The sequence below is a fragment of the Uranotaenia lowii genome, chromosome 3 (assembly GCF_029784155.1).
Source record: "Uranotaenia lowii strain MFRU-FL chromosome 3, ASM2978415v1, whole genome shotgun sequence".
In the NCBI taxonomy this organism is placed as follows: Eukaryota; Metazoa; Arthropoda; class Insecta; order Diptera; family Culicidae; genus Uranotaenia; species Uranotaenia lowii.
This window is the reverse complement of record NC_073693.1, coordinates 52,827,290-52,852,289: the sequence shown is the minus strand read 5'-3', so window position 1 is coordinate 52,852,289 and position 25,000 is coordinate 52,827,290. Positions and strand designations below refer to the sequence as shown.

General features: G+C 38.8%; 3 protein-coding genes across 3 annotated transcripts; 2 read left to right on the top strand and 1 right to left on the bottom strand.

The window, feature by feature from the left end:
- Positions 1–627: 627 nt before the first annotated feature.
- Positions 628–6,413, bottom strand: LOC129755511 (guanine nucleotide-binding protein subunit beta-1-like). The gene is made up of 2 exons (XM_055752041.1): positions 5,907–6,413; positions 628–5,804 (listed from the first exon to the last, which is right to left on the bottom strand). The coding sequence occupies exon 2, from the start codon at positions 5,239–5,241 to the stop codon at positions 4,219–4,221; it is 1,023 nt and encodes a 340-aa protein (XP_055608016.1). The 5' UTR covers positions 5,242–5,804; positions 5,907–6,413; the 3' UTR covers positions 628–4,218.
- A 14,933-nt stretch (positions 6,414–21,346) lies between these two features.
- Positions 21,347–22,339, top strand: LOC129752184 (uncharacterized). Its single transcript, XM_055747975.1, has one exon. The coding sequence runs from the start codon at positions 21,347–21,349 to the stop codon at positions 22,337–22,339; it is 993 nt and encodes a 330-aa protein (XP_055603950.1).
- Positions 22,340–22,697: 358 nt separating this feature from the next.
- Positions 22,698–24,948, top strand: LOC129752183 (uncharacterized). The gene is made up of 2 exons (XM_055747973.1): positions 22,698–24,857; positions 24,925–24,948. The coding sequence occupies exons 1-2, from the start codon at positions 22,698–22,700 to the stop codon at positions 24,946–24,948; spliced, it is 2,184 nt and encodes a 727-aa protein (XP_055603948.1).
- Positions 24,949–25,000: the final 52 nt, after the last annotated feature.

Here is a 25,000-nt window from a genome sequence, read left to right as displayed (position 1 = left end):
GGAGAACAACTCTATTTCTTCTTACTTCCTGAAGTGAGTCCACCGAAATCTCCAACGTCTAGTCCAACAAAGGCGACGAATACGTCTTTTCGGGTGCTGCATTTAGTTCGGGAGAACTGAAATTTTTCAAACCAAAATTTTGTGTACTATTATTACCAATTGTATATTACCGTATATCCGCACCCGAAACTTATTCAGTGTACGGTAGATGGTCACCAAGGATTCTCCATACTCCGAAGCCAAAGGTACTTAGACAATATTTCGGTGTAAGGAAAAACGAATTCACTCACTGGTTGCTGGTCTAACGAAGGTTTAAGTAGATGTGACAAGAAACAGAGTTTTTACCATAAGAGGACAAATTGTTGATGTCATCATTGATCGATATGAAAAACAAACACAAACAACTCAGTTTTTACTTTTGTTCTTATTAATTTATTTTTGTTATTCATAATAAGTTAATTGTATTCTATATTTTTATTATTTTGTTACCTTAACGACTAAACCTTCTTGTGTTTACCTTTTTTTCGCTTTACTTCAGCTTATTCTTTTTTGTTGTGTTGTTGTTTTTTTTTCTTCAATATTTTGTTTGTTCATTACTCGATACCTCAAAATGTGTAAAAATGGTGATTTGTTTTTTTTTCTTTCCTTCGCAAGTTTTTGTTTCTGTTCTGCTGACGACTTTTTTCCGTCAGCTGGATCGTCACTCGCTCTTTGCATGGTTCGAGAGAGCCGTTTTCTTCGATCGAATGCGATCAGGTTATCTGTGATCTGTTTGAGAACCGCATCATCTGCGTTTGTCACTAGTTCTAGTTGCTTTGTTTGTGTGTAGTTTTCCTAGCATGATTTTCTTTCGCTCGTTATGTTTCAGTTTTGGTTCCGCATGTTACGTTCTACTTTGTAGCTTCTACGACGCGTACTCCTCTATAGCGTTTTGTTGCATGCAGGTTTGCCTACGAGTGAACTCTTGTCAGTAGTAGTTTTTGCATCACATTCAAACATTCGCTCTACAGGTAGAAATTTTACCTTTTGATTTTTGATGTATAAACTTAAGCAAGTTTTTTTTTTATTATTTCACCACCCGTAAAAGAGGAGTGTTTGCTTTAGAACTTTCTTTCTTTTTGGTAAAAACGTGACTTTTAGAAAATAGTGAATGCATGGTTTTTTGGTTGTTGCTTCGCGACATGCTTGTTTTTCGCCGCAATTTGCAGGTGACTGTTGAGAATTAAACGTTGAGAATGGTTCAATGGAAAACTTTTCTTTCTTTTGAGTTAAGTGCTATCGGTAAATTATGCGATGTTTCAATAATTATGTTCACATGCTTTGCGTCGTCTAAGTTTTTAATTTGGTCGATTTGGTTATTTTTTTTTTCGTTCGTACGAGTGTTCGTATTCAACAGCATAGCGCGGCTCGTTTACATTTTTTAAAGTGTTTCAATTGTCATGAAAAATACAACTGCTGTCCGAAACGGATAAACAGCTGTAATTTTATTCAAAAGCGCCCCTAGGAATATTGGTAAGTTTTGTTTCCATTTCATTTCAACTGGAATTGTTTCCACTTTCTCGCATTTGTTTATTAAATAGTTTAACATAGATAACTTCAATGATCGCGTTTATGTGACATGTTCTTGTTTTTTTTTTTAGGTTATCAACACAGTTTTTGTAATGCGTTAGTTACGATTGATTTTGTGTTTCTAATGACAGTATGCTTTGTACACTGAGGAAAATTATTCAACACAAAAAGCTTCAGCTAATCAAGTAGTTCAATTTTATCCGTGAGAGGGGAGGTATGCTAGTCAAAGTTTGCTATGCGTAGATAGACAAAATTTGACTTTACTTCTACTGCTGTTCGAAGTAGGCTTCAAGAACTCATGGAAGTTGGATGAAACATACTGGAAAATTGCAAGTAGGCTACCTCCCAACAAAGGGATAAGTGAAGGAACAAAATACTGTTTATTTTTTTTATTAAGCAAAGTAGGCTTCCAATGTGACCATTATGCGTAGCTAAATTGTGTATGCACTGAAACAATTAGCATTTGCGCATTCACACGAGTTACACATAACTGTGTTCGCATGTTATCGGTAGTTTTTGGTTGTTCTTCACCATAAATCTTTGTTGTTTGGTAAATGAATTATGCTCTTAATCAATCAGCACAATCAGGTCAGTTTCACATATACTGTTTTAATTTATTTTTTATTACTTTTGTTCTCGTTTTATTCACGTTACTAGGCAGTGGAATGGCGCTTACAAGATTTCTTGTTCATTTTTATTTACGGTTTGCGCAATCAAGATAGATTCTTACTATTGTTTCGGTTCTTGCTAGAAGCGTTGTCATCCGCAATAGATAATGCCATCATCTATTGATGGAAGGGCAAAGCACAATCGTTCACGCACACCGACAAACGATACACCTCCCGAGCCAAAAGCTGCGCTCACACATACAAACCTGACGGTACAATGCGTGATCACAGCTTCCTGTGTCAGAGAGCCCTTTCTTCCCACAGCAGGCGCGCAAGGTGTATGGGTGTATGCGTGAGCTAAAGTGCTGTTTGGGCCTCGTCTTCGCCAGAAGCGAAATCATGCATGCCGGTTTATTTTTCTGTTTTTCGTCTACTTTTTTTTAACTTCGAACCAGATGTGTTGGTTTAAATATGATTCAACATTTGTATTCGATACTTTTCTTGTTTTTGCTCCTGAAGATCTTAGATAGAGTTTTTTGCTGGTCACAATCACGTCATTTTTTTACTGTCGTCTCAGAACAACCTAAACATAATGCGTACGGTTGTGAGTTTTTGTGTCTCTTTCACGATTGAAATTTGACTGAAACTAAGATTATCATGAATTTATCTGTTTTAAAAAGTTTTTCTGGCATTTCTCTCTGTTCCTTGAAATTTCTTGAGTTGTGTCGCATTTTAACAGAACTTAGCCATACAACTACTAATGGAAAACAAGATTTTACTATTGTTAAATGCCCTCTAATTCGGAGCGTAAAAATTTGCGTGTTTGCCGACACTGACTAGGGCATATTTGCTTTTAAAACTCATAACTTGGTCATGTATTTTTGTTGTAACGTAACCTGACCTAAGAAATATTGCACCTAACATAGTTAAATCTCATGTGAATACTGCCCGGAACTAATCGAGCCCGTTACTCGGTACTTTTAAACAGCTGGTTTTATGGTTCATTTTAAAACTTTTAGCGTAAAATAATATGGCGTAATTTTTAACTAAAAAAATGAACGTTTGGATGAAACCGTTCCGAGTTCTTTTAATTTTATTAACTTTAACTGAAACGAAACAAAAGCCTTCAACCCTCTGTCATGGACAATCTCGCAGAGTGCAAAAGCTCAGTACCCTGAAGATATTTCGAAATGTTTTCTCAACAGGGTATCGCCCCTTGGGAGCTGTTGCACAATAGAGATTTAGCTAGCATTTGTTCTCACTTCTGTCTTATAACAAAGGTTCAGAATTCTTACACATATAATAGAGGTCAGCTGATCAGACTAAACAAATAAATACAGAATGTGTATAAATAGTTTTTGTTTATCATAAATACATATGTGTATAAGTTTTTGTGTACAAATAGAAGGAATAACACTATAATCTTTTTCTTTATTCTTCACTGGTAATAGAAAATCTAATACAGCTGAAAAGCAGCCACTTTAAAACAATATCTGAATGTAATACCGTGAGTAGAAAAATCAATCAAAATACAAACAAAGCTTTGCTACAACGAAAAATGAATAAATTTGTGCTTTCCTTGTCTATCTTCGTTTGAGCTATCTGATCAATAGGCGATGTCATGTAATCAAAAAATAAATACGTCTATCATTGAGAGAAGAGTTGTCAATGTGCAGTGAGGAAATTCTACAATTTTCCACATTTAAATCAGCTTATGAGGTAAGAGCAACTAACAGATAAAATCAATCAATATAAACTGTCTAAAAAGTTAAAACAATTTGCGCGCCAATTTGAAAACTATCACAATGAGATTTTTAAACATTTGCGCATCATACGTTGGAAACAACTTCTAAAAAATAAAACTGCTATCCATATTGATTAAAAACTCAGAAATGTGTTTTCTTTCCATAACTCTTAGGGTGGATGTCATGAGGATCAAATGCATCTGGTCAGTTATTTGTACGCTCGCTGAGTCAACTCAACAGCTGTGAATCAACTCAGCCGTCAGATTTTCCGGTGCGGTTTAGTTGTTGTGCTCCGTTTAGTTCCAAACACGCAGGAATGAATCCCAGGAACCGGTGGCCACAGCCATTCCATTTTCGGTAACTCCTAAGCACGATACGCGATTGTCATGGCCTGCTAGAATACCCGCCCGTTCCGCTTTCATCGTGTCCCACACGTTGCAGTTGAAATCATCGTATCCGGCAAGCAGGAGACGGCCGGATTTCGAGAACGCCACCGATGTGATGCCACAGATGATGTTGTCATGCGAGTACATGGCCAATTCCTGATCGGCACGGATGTCAAACAGACGACAGGTCGCATCATCCGAGCCAGTTGCGAAGGCATGTCCATTCGGGAAGAATGTCACCGCATTGATATCGCTCTCATGGCCCGGGAAGGTTTGCTTGCACTGGCCGTCGCGAATGTCCCACAGTTTCGCTGAAGCGTCACAAGCTCCTGATACAAACACTCGGAACTGAGGAGACAGTGACAGTGCCATTACGTCACCGGTATGTCCAAGGAAAGAAGTACACTGCTGGCCGGTTTCAATGTCCCACAGGCCACAAGACATGTCACCGGAACTGGTGACGATCTGGTTATCGTCGAGGAACCGACAGCACGACAAGTACCCGGTATGGCCAGGTAGCTCTCGGGAAACCCTTACGTTTCCTTCTCGCGTTTTCAGGTTATAGATTGAACAAATGTTGTCCAATCCACCGCAGGCAACGAAGTTACCGGACGGTGCGTACGCACAGGTCATAACCCAAGACGATCGTAGAGGGATTGCGTGCACCTTGTTCGTCGTATGAGAATCCCATACGATCAGCTTGCCATCCTGAGAGGCTGAAACGAGATTTCTGGAGTCGCTACCCCAGTGCATAGCGTAGATCTTCGCTAAATGACCTCTCAGGGTACGCCTGGTTCGCATCTGTATCCTCCCGATCGGCTCCAGGTTGTTGGTAGCCTGAACCAGCGACGTGTCACAAGCTGCCTTCCGAGCATCGCGGATTGCATTTTTCAGCGTCTCCGCTTCCTGCCTCAGCGCTTCCAATTCGTTCATCCTGGCGCAACTGAGAGCTCGCTAATTAAGCAGCTACGACTGAACACGGGTTTAAGCGTTTCGATACTATTAACTATTTCGAGGAAAGCAAGGTATAATTCAGGATGCCGAATTTTTCTCCTCTTGCCTCGACTTCCTTTGTACAGATTTGTACCTAGTCACTAGTTTTTTTCTGGTGTCACCCGTCAGTGAGAGAGGAAAAATTCAACACCGATTTATCGATTATCTGCAGTTTTCAATTGTTGGCGCTTTCGCACAATCTTCACTTCTCAAGGGGCAGAAACCATTCAACTCTGCAAAGCGTCCAGCCCTTAGCCTGACCACATCGATTCCAATCACTAATCCTAATCCGGGTCCTTCCGTGGCGGTACGTCGTTTTTCTGCACGTTTCAAGCGGAATTCACCTGTTTTTCATAGGTACATTTCACTAAAATACATCACTATCTTTCAGATCCTCCATATTACTTTACATATAAAAATCCAATATCCACCTTTCAACCCGATGAGATTTTATGTGCTCACTTTCGTTCTCTTTTCTCTTGCTGCCAAAAACAGCTTCCGCTCTGAAAAAGTCCCCTCCTCAACAGTGATATACAATGAAGCCGATAGAAATCTTGCCACTTCCTTTCTCTTTTCCTCTTGTTAAAAGGAACGACCTTACGCACTCTCGCACTCGGGACACTTATCAACTTTCTCTCACTGCACTCTGTGCCCAAAATGGGAAATTTTCTCTCCTTTGCCACTGCTATCAAGAAGCTGTTTAACTTCCTACCGGACTCTCTCTCTTTCTCTCCCTCGAGCTCTCGTTATCCGCTCGTCCGCTCCAGACTCCGCGCCGTGTGACAACGACGAGACGGGTCGATTCGCCCAAATCCAATTTTACCACTTTGCCGTATTCCACTTGGTGAAAAACGATAAAGAAAAAAAAAACTTGCTCCAGGAAGCCGAAAGCTCGCGGCTCGGTAACGGAAAATTTACGGGTTTTCAAGCTCGCTGTTCCCGAAGGCTTAAAAGCATTCTTCTGCCCGCGCTACGACGGATGCCACCGATTGGTTTCTGATAATGCTAGGCGACTATCAATCAATGCACATTATTCACCCACCGCGTAGAACCGAATCGATCTGGTCGGTGCGAAACTTTTTATCACTGGCTGCCTCTGGTTGGTGGTGTGACTGTTGTGGTGGCTCCTAAAAAACGCAACACAGACAGGACAGGACTCTCACGCAGCAACCAACACACCTCCCCGCTCTCGTTCTCTTTTTGCTCTCTCGCAATCGGGATGTAGGGATTTTTCATCCAATGTGGCAATGTGAGGGCGAGATTTTGGGACATTTTGCCCTGCCTTCGTTCCAACCGACCGTGTTCCAGCGAGAGTGGAGTAACTCAAACGTGTCACTCACTGGAAGCGGATGGTGATGTTTTTGGTGTTGAACCTACTGCTCTGGTGTTCGAATGATTGCCATTTGCGCAGGAATTTTAAAGGGGGAAATATTCAATTTGATAGTTGAACTGGATCTCACACTTGTATCTTCTTTTCATTTTGGTGAAATGTAAAAATTCAACTCAGTTTTCAGTAGTTCAGTTCCATACGAATACTATAGGATTAATTTTGTTTTTTTTTTATCCTCGAATTTACCACTTTATTGCATACTTCCCTGATCATCTTCATTGGTTCTTATCGGTCATCTCATTGCTTGTATTTTTGAGGGTTATTTTTTCTAAAGTTGTGTAAACATTCATACTTATTGGTACAGTCAAACGAATCAATCGCGAAGGGTCTATACGGAATGATGTTCAACGTGGGCACTTATCTGCTTTGCCGATGACATTGATGTAGTTGGTAGATCATCTGTGGGTGTGGAAGACATCTACGAGCTACCCTGGTAATCCGTAGGCCGACCTTGGTAAACCGTCAACAACAGAATCAAAATTGACGGCAATCAACTGTGTACTCAACAAACGCTCTTTAAACTTGTTGACCTCTACGGGTACGAAACTTGGATATTTCTCGAGAAAGACCTCCCTATACTCGAAATATTCGAGTGGTTAGTGCTAAGAATCGTCCTTGGGCAGCATTAGCAGGGCTGATAGCGGTTTGACAATGAAAAAGTAGGGACTTTAGTGACCAAAATTTGAAAAAAAGTGACCAAATAGTGACTTTGAGGACCGAAAAAAGTGACCAAATAGTGACTATGTAGAACGAAAAAAGTAACTTTGAAGTACAAAAAATGTGACCAAAACAGGCCCGTGCGAAGGACCCGTCCAGGGGGGACTGTTAAACTAAATTTTGGAAACATATTACAATAAATGTTTCAAATTTTCGATAAGTCAAGAAAGTAAGAAATAAATTAGTTTCAAAAGAATTTCTTAGCAAATTTAAAATTAAAAAAATCTGAATTCTAACATAAATGTCCAATCTTGTACAAAACTTAGCATGAATAGATGTTAGGAAAATGATAATAATTGTTAATTTTTATTCATCTAAATTTGGAATTCTTTTCCTCATTTTCAACTGGAAGTTTAGTGAGAAATTCCGCTGTAATTTTTTAATTTGAACAAAAAATATTTAATCACGATTTAAAATGTGAATTATCGATTACTGAATAAGAAATGGATTTTGAACAGAATTTATTCAATGTTCGATGGTTTAATTTAATTTGATAAAAAGAAGAATATATTTATGATTATTTTAAAAGTGCCAGTTATATAAGCCAGACATAAAACCTTTAATGAAGTAAAATCCTCCAGTTATCAAAATGTCATTTTTGAAGCTTAAATAATAACTTCATGTTCAACTACACTGACACAGAAATGTTAGAAAATGAGTAATTACGTGAATGATTAAAACTGATGAAAAATTCAAAATAATGAGTTCATAACTTTTGTTATTAATATTGAAAGCACAAATCAAGTACAAATTTAGTTAACATTGCGTATTAAAATTTATTTTTAAAGTTGCTACTTAGAACAATTTTTCAAACTTTTTAGATTAATTTAAAAAATCATGATCGATCCAAAAACATGATTTCATATAAAAAATATTAATAAAAAGTTTTTAAATTTTCAATCGCAGGTTTTTAAGCTTTAAATTACAAGCTCTGAGTATTTTGTCTCTTTTGATTAAAATATTGGGTCCTGAAAGAACAGAAGGTTGAAATTATGTTTTATTATTAAAAATTTGGAGTTAAAGGCTTATGGTTGAAGAACACGAAAATTCAGAATTTAAAAACAAGGAAACAATATTTAAAAATATGACTTTAAAATTTAAAAAGTTTGATTAAAAAAAATTCGGCAAGTTGATTAGAAAATAAAAAAAAAAACTGTACAGTAAAATTCGGTAAATTTATTTGAAGATTGAAAAAACAATATGGAAATAAAAAAGATTAGTTTTTAAAAACATTTCAGGAAGAGTTTTTTCAATAAACATGTTTTACTATAACCATTTTGGTGCTTATTTTTTTTAAATTATTGATTTGGTAAATAGTGTCCTAAACTAGAAATTTTGTCAAATTCGGCCGAACACATTTAGTTTTGGTGATAAAGAGTTTATTTCTAGTAAAATCAATCATTGATAGATAACTGATTATGGAAAAATGTCATTACAAGTATTTTTGACATCACAGGAGAAAGTGTAAAAAAACCTGATTCTATTTAAAACTCATCAATTGATTCAATGATTTTGATTTGAGTTTTTGTTAAAAAAAAGTGCAGAAACTTCTCTAAAGATTTTTAATTATTTTCAAAAGTCTTTTTGTTTGTGGCGTTTGAATAATTATTTTCAAAAGTCATTTCAATAACAAAAGCTGATAGAAATATTTCATACATATTTAGATTCGGGGAACCCAAATTAGTTGATATTACCGTTTAAATTCATTGCACCTAAGAAATACGTAAATTCTGTGGCCCTGTAGAAATTTTAAAAACCCTTTTTTTTAAGTATTTAGAAGAACAAAAAACACGAAATAAAATTGAGTATGAAATTGTTTTTTTAAAGAATATTTCATATCAACATAACATTTGTTATGACATAGGGGAGATGAGGGCATAATGGGCACCTTAAGGAATATGCTTATTTAACCATAGAGAACAGCTGTAATATGTGAATTACATCATTGTTTCGTGTTCAGACACTCAAATAGTCTGTCGCCTAATTGGATGAAACTTGAAAAAGTAGATAAAAACGTTTAAAAATGCATTTTAAAAAATTTTGCCGAAAGCTCAAAACCAGTCACTGTAGAGGCATAATGAGAAACCCCCCGAGGCAGTATGAGCATCATTAATGAAGGCATAATGAGCATTTTCTGCAGCAGAACTCGAGTCTACTGATTACCTCTCCGACATCTAACCAATAGGCCAAATCGTCAGACGATACAAGTTAAGCTGTAGCTCTATTACTCAGTTGACTTCATCGAGTCGAATTCGGTGCTAGATTCCCCGGCAGAAAATGCTCATTATGCCTTCATTGATAGTGCTCTGTTCGCCTCCAGTGAACAAATTAAAGTAAAAACGCGTTTTAAAATTGATTAAAGTGAAAAATCAAAAATTTTATGATGCTGAAAATTGAGTAACAATGTGTAGATCATGTTGCAGTGCGTAGATTTCAGAGCAAGATGATTTTAAGGTCATAAAAGCTTATTTGATGGTGCTCAAAAATTATAATATTTTCGTCACTTGAGAACCTAGCTGGTTATTATTTAATATTTCTGTAAAAATGAAAAGGATATTTCTTTTTTGGTGAAAAATTAATACTATAGGTAGTACGAAACGAGTCCTCATGAAAATTTGTTTAAGAAAATACGTACTTTTGTAGAAAAATGGAGTGCTCATTATGCCCTGGGTGCTCGTTATGCCCTCATCTCCCCTAAAGGATTTTTTTAATAAAAAAAAATGGTTCGTTTCAATCTCAATCTTAGTTACACTTCTTAATAAAAACCTATTCTAAAGACGAGATAGGGTTTTTGTATATCAAGTTTTGAGTTCCAATACAAAAGGTTGATTGAACTAAAAATTAAAATCTACAATCAAAGTTAGTTTCAATTCATGAACGTCAAATAATGTCGTAGATCGAAATGTCTCAAGCCAAGGGTGATTTATGCCGAAATTCCGCCGGAGGCGAAAAAAAAATCTAAATGACTGATCAAGTAATTTACCGTTACTACCGTCAATATTAACACGCGCAATTCAAATTACTCTTTCATTGGTATATTTTCGGTGAAAAAAGTGACTTTTGGTGATAAAAGTGACCATTTTTCGGAAAATAGTGACTGTAGTGACCAAATGATGAAAAAAGTGACTTTTTAGTGACTGACCCAAAAAAAGTGACCAAGTCACTAAAAAGTGACTCGCTACCAGCCCTGCATTAGAGAAGCAGAGGATACTTAAAGGTCAAACACGGTTATAATTCCGATTCGGGAGGGCCTTTGGAAATTTGTCAGCGGCTTTGCACCGGATACTGCTAAGGATGTATTGAGTGAAGGCGATGGACTATCAAAGCGTCTTTGGTGGACGTGGCCGATACTTTCTTATCTGTAATTGTAGTCATTGAAGAGCCATGATGTAGAGAAAAGTGCCGTTTCGAATACGAGGGAAATGACAAATCGGCAAGAGATATATGTATCTATGTATAAGTAAGTGTGACATCAAGAATATGTACATAGGAGTACTGTGTGAAAAATTAAATGCATAAAGCTACACCAGGATCGATATAACTTTTAGATGATCAAGAATTGTTCAGACTTCGAATTTTGAGCCGAAGCCATCGGAAGGAAGAAATGCAGTCGTTGACCGAAAATAGTATCTGGGCCTGGGAGTTCACTCAAATGCCTCCAAAACCTGTCGGCAATAGAATACCAATTTAAAGGGTGAACCGGTCAAAATTCGGTCAATATCAACTTGACGTATTTCTTTCAATTTTGCATTTAAAAACCCTGAACACCCCTCATTTTGAAGGTGTGTGTGTAGAATGTTGCTCCTATTTTGATTTTGGAATTCACTCTTCAGTTGTCAAAATGCCGTCCAAGGAAGAAGAGCAGCGTATCAAAATTTTGCTCGCGCATCGCGGGAAATCCGAGCTCCTCGCACGCAAAGCTGGCAAAATCGCTAAAAGTTGCCAAATCAACCGTTACAAATGTAATTAAAGTGTTTGGGGAACGTTTGTCGACAGCCAGGAAGTCTGAATCAGGGGGAAATCGAAAACCGGAAGCCGCTGAGACGACAAAGAGAGTTGCCGGTAGTTTCAAGCGAAACCCTAACCTCTCTCTTCGAGATGCCGCAAATAAGCTGGGTGTATCGCCTACAACCGTGCATCGTGCCAAAAAACGAACCGGACTATCGACTTACAAGAAGGAAGTGACTCCTAATCGCGATGATAAACAAAATACGACGGCCAAAGCGCGATCCCGGAGGCTGTACACGACGATGCTGACGAAGTTTGACTGCGTGGTAATGGACGACGAAACCTACGTCAAAGCCGACTACAAGCAGCTTCCGAGACAGGAGTTTTATACGGCAAAAGGAAGGGGAAAGGTAGCAGATATTTTGAAGCACATGAAAGTATCTGGTTTGGCAAGCCATCTGTACCTGTGGCTTGAAAAGCAGCATTTTCATAGCTTCCGAGACTGTCAACCAAGAAATTTACGTGAAAGAGTGTTTGAATGAACATCTGCTACCTTTCCTGAAGAAACACGGTTGTTCCGGCCGGATTTTTCATCTTGCCAATACGGTCAAAAGACCATGGAGTGGTACGCCGCCAACAACGTGCAGGTGGTTCCCAAGGACAAGAACCCTCCCAACACGCCAGAGCTCCGCCCAATTGAAAAATACTGGACTATTGTCAAGCGGAACCTAAAGAAGACCAAAGAAACTGCTAAGGACGAGCGGCAGTTCAAGGCAAACTGGCTTTCTGCGGCGAAGAAGGTGGACAAGGTGGCTGTACAAAATCTGATGGCAGGGGTTAAGCGTAAGGCCCGGCAATTCGGATTTGGAAAAGCGGAAGCCTAACTGAATATTTTTCCTGAATTTTATACTAATTGAACTTGAAAAAGAAATTCAATTTGATTTTTTAATTAAACGATTTCACCGATTGACACGCGTTTTCCCTTGACCAAATTTTGACCGTATCACTTTGTTGAATACACCATAAAGATCGCATGAAAATCATAAAAGTTTTCCTATGGAAACACTTAAAATTCGAAGAAAAAAACACTGAATTTTTGCTGTTTTTTAGAGGAAAAGGCTCATTATAGATTGCTAGTTTGCAAAAAAAACTATCCAAAACTAATGTTAAATTTATATATCAATGGAAAGCCAAATACTTGACCGACAAACCCCACTGAAAAAAATATACGAACTCGGCCGAACTCTTAAGGTTATAACTAACTGAAAAAAGGCATTATTTTGGATATTTTGTAGTTCATCTCCATTCTTAGTTCCACAAAATTGTGTGTTTCAACAATTTGAACAACTTTCTCAAATATACCAAGTTTGTAAATCGTATACTATAAAAGATATTAAATAAAAACTCAAAATTACTTGTATTGTATTATTTTCAAAATGATCGTAACTTTCATGATTTTCATGCGATCTTGATGATGTTGTGAACAAAGTTTCTTATAATAATAAGATCTACAACTTTTTGAAGACATCAAGTCTCTTAACTGAAATGTGTTTTGTATTTCGCTTCCAGGTGGAAAAATCATCAAATGTCTACCGTTTGCCGTTTGTCCGCAAATAATTTTGATCGCTTATTAGGTGCATTTACCCCTGTGTGTGGCGTTCAGTTCGGTCTGGTAGAATCTCGATTAGTTAGTTCACCTTATTTGAAGACTGTTCTTTAATTTAATTATTAAAATGCACAGATAAACTTTTGAAATTAGGGTTTGAGACCACTTGAAAAATTTGTCCGCTGAAAAAGAAACACTTCTGTCATCGACGATCACAGCCTACCGAGTCCTGAAATGTCCGGAAAGAAAAACAAACAACATCTTACTTTTTCCTGAGAAGTTAAAATAACTACTAATTTGTCTGGAGTCTTCTATGTAAAAACAACTCGGATCTCGAAAACTAAAGCTGTTAGAGGTAACCCGAGCAGACTTTTAAAGCAAAATAATACTTAATTTTGCTATCATACTCTGAAGATAAAACTTTGAATCATTAAGCCCGAATAATGGTGATACAATGCCAAAATTGGATCTCAATTTCCATATGCCAATTGTAGGTTTCACTTAAACTTTAATGATACCTCGTTCAGCCAACAATTTAAAAACGCTTTTGAAGGCACTATTAACTCAAAGATCAAATTCAAATGGCTTGTAGCCATCGGTGCTAGACAATCTAAAAAATTCATAAAGCCCGATTCTAAGAAAACTTGTGAACTTCTAAGTCTATCGAAAAGGGATCTTAAAACAATTACAGACCTTTTTACAGGGCACTGTCCATGCAACTACCATTTACATAAAATAGGCAAACTCAGTAATGAGATGTGCCGGTTTTGTCAAACTGAAGTAGAAACTGCAGAGCACTTAATGTGTGACTGTGGATATCTTATGACACATCGACTGAAAGTTCTTGGTAAGCGAATCTTAACGCCCGATGATATTTGGAAGATGAAAGCCAGTAAGGTGGTGGGATTCATAAGAAATACCATCCCAAACTGGAATAATGTCTCGATTTTGACTACAATGCCATCTCTATCAATGATGACAGTATTGCGTGATCAGACAAATAATAAATTGGGTTATTCCACAATAGATCACAAAAAGTTGGTCGCAGTGGATCTTCTCATACAAAAAAAAAAAAAAAGGCACTATTAAGGATGCATCGATTGCAAAAATAACATCATTGTGCTCTCAGTACTACTTCATTGAAAAAAGTAGGCTAAGCGAGATCTCATTAAGCTTTTAACAAAACTGAAACTAGGCGTTTCTGAGCTATACCTTAGCACCACGAAAATGAAGGCAAATTCATATTTCAGATTTAGAATGAAAATTGGCATTTGTTGAAAATTTTTAAGCAAATTTAGATTTCTGATCAAAACGCATATTTCGTGTTTTGAGAATATCTTAAAGAGTTTTTTTTTTGTGTTTTGTAATTATTGAATTTGAATTCATAATTGCAGATTTCAGATTCAAATATCAGATATCACATTGAGATTACGGTTTTCACATTCCAGGTCCAAATCAAAATAACAGAATGAAGATACAAATTCAGAACTCAGAATCATCCTAAGGCAATTCTGACTTGCAATATGTTTTCAAGCAAAAACACTCCTTATGCATTTTTAGGCTTCAACGTTTCTATCTTCGTGGATTTTCCAGGAACAACGTTTTTGTGTTGAAATTAGTGTTAAAAAGTCTTTCAATGTAACTAAATTTTTCATCTAACCGTTAGTCGAAGCTTATCAGAAAGAAAATCCTCTGAAACTTGTTGTCCAAATATTTGTAACTAAAGCTTAAAACAAATACAAATTCAAAATCTATCAGCTTGTATTTGGTGTTACTCACGTCATTTACTCACCAAACTACGCTCGTAATTGATTAAACCCTTGAAGATGATGATAAAGTTTTCTATAAAGCAGTTGAATCACTTACCGTGCTAGTTGTTGTTGTTGTTGTTGTGGTGGTTGCGGGTTGCGGGTGCAGTTAACCTTATCGTTGCATCTAACTGAGCTGTCTCGGCACTCGAGAATCCATTCGGAATTCAGCGCGAGGGAGCCACCTTTGTTTGTTTGCTGCGATTCCCATTCATTCCACTTTTACTGCCCTTGACGGTATCGAAATTGAATGGCAGTAGCTAACTTTTCGAATGAATGCGCCGCACACGACGACGACGACGACGACGGTTTTTTTTCCTGCCTCCTCTCATCAAACTGCACTTGAAGCGCATCGCTCGTAATTGTTGATCAATGATTTTCACACCATTTTTTACAGACTATTGTGTTTGAGCGCTACGTCACAGCAGCAAGCACACGACGATGACCCGTCCGCTTTTATTTTAGAGGGCGGGAAAATTAATTACTAACAAATAAATAGCGAAAATCTACACACGCAACCCCGCGAGTGGCCCTCGGAAGGCGGCTTGTCTATGTACATCACAGTTAACAGCAATAACAACATAGTTCGAGAAGGGTCATTTCTCAAGTTTTCTACCGTGAATGAACAGATACAGATTCGCCAAATATTCTGTCGTTGACTTCTCAACCTAAATAGAATATTGTATATTTATCAAATAATTAAAAGCTTTGTTCTCTCGTATCTTTTCCTTTCTTCGGGCTTCTGTTTCAACCTCCCGGTGCTACGTATTTGAATTGTATTTTCTGAATAACTGAATATTATAGTATGAAACTGTATATGCGGATTGGGTTGCTCTAAGGTGAAATGATAATTTTACCTACTGTTCTTGTTTTCTAAAAGCCTACCTCAGAAGCCTGTTTCATGCAATCCCATATAAAATTCGTAATATTTAGGTGATACTTTTCTTCTGTGTGTTGATGTTGTTGTTTAGGGTGGCACAGACTACTTGATTTACTACGATCGTTAAATAATAGAATTTTGACAGTATAATAAATTAAAAAGTGGAATCCATATTTACCAGAGGCCGACACGACAAGTTGCCTCGTACGATCGTTCGAAAAAGCCACCCCCTCTTTTGTATAGGGATGTCTCTTAATTTAATTTAATGTGAGCCAGTTTATATTGAACTTTTTTTATGGATACCGACTCGATGGTTTAAATATAAGTAGTTATAAAGTAGCTCTATACACTTAGCGTCGTTTTTTGTTTCTAAATTTGTTTTATTTTCAGTGTTGAGCCTTTGCATCTTCTCCGAACGAATAGGTATTTCATGCTCTACTATTTGTATAAGTGTATAAAATGTATCGATGATCGAACAGAAGTTGAACAATTTTGACGTTTGGCTGCTGGCTTACTGGCTAACTTGTTTTTCCTACGACTCCTACTGTTGCATCGTTGTTGTTACTATTGTTTTACTTGTACAATACCGATTAAACCACTACGAAAGATATAAATCATTCAGATGCAAATCAATTTATTTATTAGGGCTGAGCTGCTAAAACATGTATAAAAGAGTAACAGAAAATGAACAACTTTGAAGGCACATTTTTATCTACTAAAAACTACTACAACTTTTACACAACTTTTGGTTTGAAGCGTTCTACTTCTTCCTTCGTTTTCTGCCATCTATTAGCCATTAATATTTTTTTTGTTCTTACTATCTCTTTCTTACACGAATTGTTCCGTTTCAAGCTGCTCATTCAAGACTAAAAACTCAGCAGTGTATAGTGTGCGATTGATTGATTGATGATAACTTGATACTGATGCTGCTGCCTTTGTCTTTTCACTCGAAGTAGTAAAATGTTTTATTTTCTTTTCTTAAACTGCAATCAAATGATGGAATTAAAATGAACGAAACAAGACTAAACCGACCGACTCTACTGGATTTGCTCTGCTATATTTGCTGAGCTGAATCATTCAAATTTTGTGTAATGATTCGTGTTCTATTTTTTTTCGGGCTCAAGGGGTTTTTCCGTTTCCGTTTCTTTTTCGCGTAGTTGCATCAATGGGGATGTTGTTGTTGTTGCTGTTTTACTTGTAGTTGTGGTTCCGTTGCAATTGTTCAATGATGGTGATGGTGATGTCCAGAGATGTGTGACGCGCCGTGGAATAGAGAAAAAAAAGATCGTACCTACTAGAGTAACAACGGCGGAGTAACATGATTATCGCGTGTTTGCTCTCAATTGATGCGTGTTCGTACTTTTTACAGTACCCCTTTCTTGGTTGCTTGCGTCTTGCGTTTGCTTTGCGCGTTTACGGCCTCTTTTTTTTTGGTGAGATATACCGGACCGATTCTGGTACACTGAGATGATGCTTGTTGTAAGTCCTTGAAAGAAATTAGAGAGGGAAGGAGGGAAAAAAATGTAAACACAGAAAAACGGTTGGAATCTAGAGAAATTAGTATCGATCGTGTTTAAAAGTGATCGAGCTTATAGTACTAAGTTTTTTGCCTACCTTTTTTTAAATTAGCTTATGAGTTCCATTCCGGTTCTAATAGTTTTACTTGGAAATGACTTACATATTTACAAACTATACATTGTCCTGTGAAATTATGAAACGTTCGATATGCGTGGTATCTAGACCTTGCGATTGAATGATTAATAATGTGAACCCCTTTTCAGCTCCAATATGACGTAAATAAGCAGTTCAGATTTCTGGAAATTTTTGTTGGTCTCGAGTGTGTCGAAGTTTTTCAGATTATTCTAAAAATTTGAATAAAGCAATGTGTGCTGATATGCTGCTCTGGAATAAAATATAAAAAATCCCCTGCACTCAGGCAAATTCTTATTATAATTCTCATGCGTCTTATGAACCGATTTTTAGAGTGCCAAATTGTTTTTCATAAGTGTCTTATGGATTTCTTTTAGTTTTTATAAGAACATCTTATGAAAAATAGAAGAAACGGTATTGTCAAAATATAATGAATTCATTCATTCCATCAGTTTTTTTTTTTTCATTATTTAACGAAGCACTTCCCGTGAAGTTTATGTTTTTCTTAAGTGAAATGAAATTGTGATCTTTTAATTGGTAAGTTTAAGATGAAGTTTTTCTTGGAAATGTTAAATATTTTTGTAAACTAAAATACTTTTTCTGGTTTACTTAACAGTGTGCTGACGGCAACAAACACAAGGTCAAAGATCCGGCTGTGACAAAAAAAAACTGTCTGAGAACCGGTTGTTGACGTGCTGCTGATGGTGACCATGCATGATATTGTTTCGATCAAATTAGCAAACAATAAAGTAAAAACATCAAATATGTATCTTGAATTTTTGTCATTATGCGTGAAATTCCCTGTTTTCCCTCCTCTTATGAAAAGCGAAAACCTCTCGTTGAAGTAGGTGTTCATCTCAGAATTAATTCGCGTCATAAGACAATCTTATGATTTTCAATGATTTTATGGCGCCACTTCATAAGAGAATTTTATGGCATGCTTAAGAGTATTTTTCTGTGCGAATATCGGCATGCTATGGTTGGAGTAGATCCTTATATCACATGTTTTTATATCCTTATGTCTGTGACTTATATGTTTGTGCATGTATTCAATTTTTCCCTCCAGCAGTCCATGTCTTGAAAACTTTTTCTCATATTATTGAAAGATTTCCAACTTATCGAAAGATTAAGTTTGTTGTCACTTTCGTCATATCGATGCCAAAATTAAAAAACATTCATAATTGGTATATTTGAAGAAGAAAATTTGTTCAATTGAAGAAAAAGACGTATTATAGCCATTTTGGTGTACCGAAGTCATAAACCGTCTATGTATTTTATTATATATTATCTTAAATTTAAATTGTTCTCCCTGTGGAACCAAAAAAAAACTTCACACAAAGAAGTTCACACAGTTCCACTAATTTTCACAACTTTTTTATTTACGTTAAAATACTCAAGTCCTTCGTAAATATAAACAAAGCACACACTCAATTCTTTTTTACAAAATTCAATATTCAATATTTAAACTTATCAAACCCACTCAAATCCATTTTCGTATATCTTGCATTTTTCCACATTAGCTCATAAAATCAACATTCTCAAAAAAAAAAAAAAAATTTGAAAAATACCCTTGTAAATTTTACCGCACGAAAACGTCATTGAAAAAAATTCAGCATACAGAGAGCGAAACAAGAATCGTACACGGAAAATGAAATAAAAGTAAAATTTACCTAGATAAATAGCAAGGTGAACGCTCGTGAAAACCAAAAGGCAACTTCTAACGATGATTTATGCATGGTTGTTTTAAACTTTTTTCAAACGATTTCTTTTTTTGGTTATTTTAATAAAAAAGCATATCTCACAATAAATACCAACAAAATTACTCTTTACCCGGTGTACACCAGTGTTCATGAAGAAGGTATAATTGATTCATAAAAAAACAATCTCATTTTACATTTCTTTATCCAAAAATGAAGTATGAATTTAATGACAAACCTTGTATTCAGATCGCGCAATCGAATAACCGAATAACAGGTATCTTTTTGCGGAGCTTACTCAACGCCCGGTAGTTGAAATCCTTCGGCCGAAGATAGGTTTTCGCTCGATATTGTTTCATTTCAAGCAAAGTTAAAATTGTATGATGAAGTGAAATATTTTTGTTCTCAATTAACACTAGAAAGACCACACCAGTCAAAATGACTGGTTGGACACTTTGTTTGTTGAATATCTTTTAAATACTTCGCTTTAAAAATTCGCAAAAAATACGACTTTTCATGAATTTTGAATCTCTACAAAACTATGTATTTTTTATTTCACTAGCTCTTTTAATAAGCGAGAAAAATTTCGCCATGGACACTCGGACCGTGACCAGTCAAAATGACTGGTAAAATTCACAACCCTATAACTCAAACAAGATGAAATTTTTTCGCTTGCTTTTGGTTTCATTTGCAATCCACATTCAAGACAACTAGGGCTCATTGATTTATGGTGGGCAGAAGTGTGTCATTCGTTATAAAATTATTGATTTTCGATGCGAAGTCATGAAAATTTGTAGAAAAAGTTCTCGAATTGGCCGCTGTGTGTCGCTTCAAGCACTTGACTCCCAATTTTTTTTGGTCTGTTTTGTTGCTCAACTATAATCGAACTTTCTGTCAAAATTTGGCGAAATTTCATCAAGATTTGTCAAAGTTATGTTAGATTTAATACATGTCCATCCGAGTAATCGAGTATTTTAAGGTGATAAATATGTTTGTTTGTAACCAAACCTAGAATTCAATACCTGTCCCTATACCGTAACGAAAAGTAACACCATACACAACCTAGATTCAATTATTTGTTAAATGTTAAATTTCTTTAAATTATTGTATTAATGTTGAAACTTAAAATATTGAACCAGTCTAGTATAAGAAACAACATACCAGTGAGTTACCGAATGAACTGTTTGGAAACGGTAACTCACCAACCAGCTGACAAAGCAACAACAAAGTCAGCATAAGTTAGTTGAAATAAAGTCTCGTAGCGGCAACAACGGCTCCGTAGTCCGTACTATTGTTTGTTTGTACCGTCGGTCGAGTATTAAAGTTAATAAAGTGGTGTTTTCATTCGTTTTGTCCTTGTAAATCGGTCGTCTATTAGTGTTTCAAAAGCACATCCGAAACCCGGAACAGCAAGATAAGTGCTGTGAATTGTGTGCGGACTTGATTAAGTGCACCGAAAACTTTTCCCCCGACCCGCTAGCAGCAGTGAGTAAACAGCGAATAAGTGGAGCAAATGAACCGACTGGCCAGCGCGGAAGGAATTGTTCGACCCCCGTTCTATGGTGCTACTTTCCTACACCGTTGGCGAGCAACGGAAAGTAAAACCTCCGATTCGAATCAAAAGCGGTAAGCTACCCCCTGAATCCTCAACATTGGTCCTTCGAGCCGGATCGGAGGAATTCCCCACACGGAAGGTAGCGGTGAGTACACCATTTTCTTTACTCGACGCGCTGGCTGCATCAAGTTGGGCCATTTTGCTTGCCTTTTGTACTGCTGTACATTGTTTTTCGAGCCAAGAAAGCGCAAAGTGAAGCCAAGCCAACAGCACAAAGCCACCAACAGCTGCTAATTTTGACCTGCTGCTATGTGGATGTTTTACACCGGTCAGCAAAAATTGGGAAAGTGGATTTGATTGATTTTTGGCGAAAAAGTTTTGGACTTGGAATTCTTCTGGCAAATTCAGTCCTTATGCACCTGAGGCTTATATATTGGCAATATTGATTAATATTATATGCGATTGGGTGTGAGTGGGTGGCAGTCTTCGCGAAAGAATTGTGTGTCGCGTCGGGAAGGATTTTTTCGTCGATTTTAACACACAATTCTCGGTTCCGTTTCGAATCAAAGATTGATACACCGCGACGGGAAGGATTGAATCGTACGATTTGTATCATTCTTCGTCGTGTAGAAGTGTAAATCCGCGACGGGAAGGATTTAATCGTACGATTGGTTTACACTTCCGCCGTCGTGTTAAAAACCAGTACATCGGTTCGGGAAGGATTTCGTTTGCGTTTTTTGTGCTGTGTTTTCGTTATCGTACAGTGGTGGTAGCAAGTGTCTGTGTATTTCATCATGCCGAAAACCAAATCCGACGAAAGGGTGGAGGATGCCATTATTCGTCGCAAGGCTATTTTGACAAACCTGTCGGATGTTGAGAGGTTTACAAAGGAATTCAACGTTGATCGAGACACAGGGCGCCTTCAAGTTCGACAAGATTTAGTTGATCGGATCTACGACCAGTTTCAAAAGGCGCAAACCGTCATCGAGAAGTGGGATGGGCCAGACCGGCTTGAAATGCGTTTGGCTGAGAGATCGACCATCGAGGAAAGGTTTTGTGAGGTGAAAGCATTCCTGTTGAACAATATCCCGGAAAGGTTGAGCAGTTCTACATCAGCAGAGCCGACCGCACCAACCAGCACAGCTATGTTTCACCTACGCCTGCCCAAAATAGATTTGCCGAGGTTCGATGGTGATTTTTCGCGATGGTTGTCGTTCCGAGACACGTTCAAGTCCATGGTGCACTCGAACCCAGATGTTCCAGCGGTTGCAAAGCTGCAGTACCTGCTTCAGAGTTTGGAAGGCGAAGCCAAGAAACCTTTCGAGTCCGTGAACGTTGAGGCTGACAACTATCTTATAACTTGGGACGCGTTGATGAAGCGGTATGATAACCAGCGGTACCTGAAACGACAGCTCTTCAGGGCAATGTACGACATCCAGCCTTTAAGGAAAGAGTCTTCAAAGGATCTTCATACGTTGACTGATGATTTTGACCGCCATGTGAAGGCCATGGCTAAACTGGGTGAGCCGGTAGGTTACTGGGATACTCCGCTAGTGAACCTACTGTGCTACAAGCTGGATCCTACGACACTTCGAGCCTGGGAGGAAAAAACAAGCGACCTGAGAGACCACTTACCAAGAGTTGATCGATTTCCTGTATTCTCGAGCGATGATGCTGAAGACGATCGTCTCAGAAGAACAGCGCAACCTGCAAACTATTCCAGCGAGGATGACGGGATCCCAACCGAAGAAGGCGTTCCGATTAGTGGCCAATCCTGTTGCGTCTGATCCAAAACCCGATTTACCCGTGTGTGTAGTTTGTTCGGAACGACACCATCTATTTCGCTGTAGGAAATTCGCAAGTTTCTCTCCCTACAACCGACGGCAAGTTGTCACATCCCATCGTTTGTGTTGGAATTGTTTCAATTCCGGCCATTTATCACGATCCTGTTCCTCCAGACACACTTGTCGTTTCTGCAATGGAAAGCATCATTCTCTCCTCCATGATGCGATCAAGACCACCAACTTCAATTCGGTTCCGAAACCAACTTCGCTTTCGTCGAATCCACCACTCCCAGCTCCACAACGTAGCACCGCTCCTCCAGATTCAGATCCGCAACCATCTACTTCGAGCCAACAAGTTTGTATGACTGTTCAGGCAACGAACAGTACAGTTTTGTTAGAAACGGTGATGCTTTTGGTGGTTGACAGTACGGGGAAGGAAATTCCGGCGCGGGCGCTGCTTGATTCCGCTAGCATGTGCAGCTTCATGACGAAGAAGTTGGCCAACACTCTCGATCTCCGCCGTTCTACCGTTGACATTGCTGTTTCAGGGATTGGTGAATCATCCAAGCAGATCAAGCGCCAGTTAACAGCAAAGATTCGCTCAACCGTAACAAAGTACGCCACGAAGCTAGATTTCCTTATCCTCAAAAGGCCAACAGTTTGCCTACCGACAGTGAGAATTGATGTTGCTGCTTGGAAAATTCCCGACGTTGACCTGGCTGATCCACATTTTTTCATTCCTGCGGACATTGACCTCATCGTTGGCGGAGAAGTGTACCATGAACTTCACGGCGGCAGCAAGATTTCCCTCGGCAATGAGGTGCCGACTTTAGTGGAGACTGTTTTTGGATGGGCTGTATCCGGATCGGCTCCGATAAATTCCTCCGTAACACCCCGGTTATGCCATCTTACGACCATCGATCGAGACCTAGAACAATCCATCGAAAGGTTCTGGGAACTCGAATCTCTGTTGCCGTCCCAAGCTCTGTCAGCTGAAGAAATAAAGTGTGAAGAAGTGTTCAGTGCTACCACCACTCGCGATTCGTCCGGTCGTTTCGTAGTTAGATTGCCACTCACTAGTGACCCCCTGGTACGTGTTGGTGAATCAAGATCCATCGCCGAGCGCCGCTTCCAAAGTCTAGAGAGTAGACTTAAGCGAGATCCTGCCACTCGAGAAGCCTACGTTTGTTTCATGGCCGACTACGAACGTTTGGGCCACATGATCAAGTTGACTGATCCAGTAGACGACTCTGTCCCCCACTGCTATCTACCACATCATCCAGTCTTCAAGGAGTCAAGCACAAGCACCAAGGTCCGTGTTGTTTTTGACGCTTCGTGCAAGACATCAACCGGCTACTCCATCAACGATATGCAGTTGGTGGGACCTACTATCCAGGACGATCTACTGTCGATCATTATGCGCTTCCGAACCCACCCAATCGCACTCGTAGCCGACATTGAAAAGATGTATCGCCAAATACAACTGCACCTGGACGACTGTACGTACCAACGAATTCTCTGGCGCCAAGGTCCCGAAGAGCCTCTCGCAACATTTGAGCTGCAGACTGTTACGTACGGTTTCGCTTCAGCACCATTTTTGGCCACCCGCGCTTTACAACGCCTCGCTGAGGATGAAATCAGTCGTTTTCCTGTTGCCGCCCCAGCTTTTAAGAACGACTTCTACGTTGACGATTGTTTGACTGGTGCCGAAGATGTCGAATCCGCTGTTCAACTCCGCCGAGAAGCATCCGCTCTAGCTGCTTCTGCCGGTTTACCACTCAAGAAATGGGCATCCAATGTTCCTGAAGCGCTTCGTGGTATTCCTCGAGAAGATTTAGCCGTATCCGAAATCCACAGCCTGCAGGACGATCAGGCTGTCTCTACGCTCGGACTTGTTTGGGAAACAAGGTCTGACGTACTACGATTTCGAGTCCAATTGCCCCTGCCAGCTCCAGTACTCACAAAGCGCAAGATTATGTCGTACATCGCCCAGATTTTCGATCCACTTGGTTTGGTTGGACCGATTATAACCGTCGCCAAACTGTTCATGCAGCGTTTGTGGGGACTTCGAACAGAGAACGGAGAATCTTTCGAGTGGGATCGCCCACTACCAGCGTCGTACCAGGCCGATTGGAAGGAGTTCCATAGCACGCTGGATACCATCGCCACGATCCAAGTTCCTCGATACGTGTCTTCCGCCAATGCCACATCCTTTCAGTTGCATTTCTTTTCGGACGCGTCGGAGAAGGCCTACGGCAGCTGCTGCTACATTCGGTCGGAATGTGATGGAGTCGTCCGTGTCGTATTGCTGACATCGAAGTCGAAGGTCGCCCCGCTGAAGAGCCACCATAGCATTGCCCGTTTGGAACTTTGTGGAGCCGTTCTGTCTGTCAGCCTATCGGAGAAGGTCAACCGTGCTCTCAAGTTGCCTGCCGAAATGTTCTTCTGGACTGATTCCTCGACGGTTCTTCAGTGGCTACAATCACCGCCCAATCGCTGGAAGACATTTGTGGCCAACCGAGTGTCTAAGATCCAGAATTCGACCGATGTAGATTTGTGGATGCATGTTCGCGGAGAATCGAATCCAGCCGATGTTCTGTCCCGTGGAATAAGTCCGCCTGAGCTCGTCAATCATCCGCTTTGGTGGACTGGTTCTCCATGGCT

What these genes read in the sequence shown, in the direction of transcription:
- LOC129755511 (XM_055752041.1), bottom strand. Translation starts at nt 5,241, where the DNA reads ATGAACGAATTGGAAGCGCTGAGGCAGGAAGCGGAGACGCTGAAAAAT.
- LOC129752184 (XM_055747975.1), top strand. Translation starts at nt 21,347, where the DNA reads ATGCCGAAAACCAAATCCGACGAAAGGGTGGAGGATGCCATTATTCGT.
- LOC129752183 (XM_055747973.1), top strand. Translation starts at nt 22,698, where the DNA reads ATGACTGTTCAGGCAACGAACAGTACAGTTTTGTTAGAAACGGTGATG. An exon ending in AGACATTTGTGGCCAACCGA is followed by an intron (nt 24,858 to 24,924) that starts GTGTCTAAGATC and finishes AATCGAATCCAG; the next exon opens with CCGATGTTCTGTCCCGTGGA.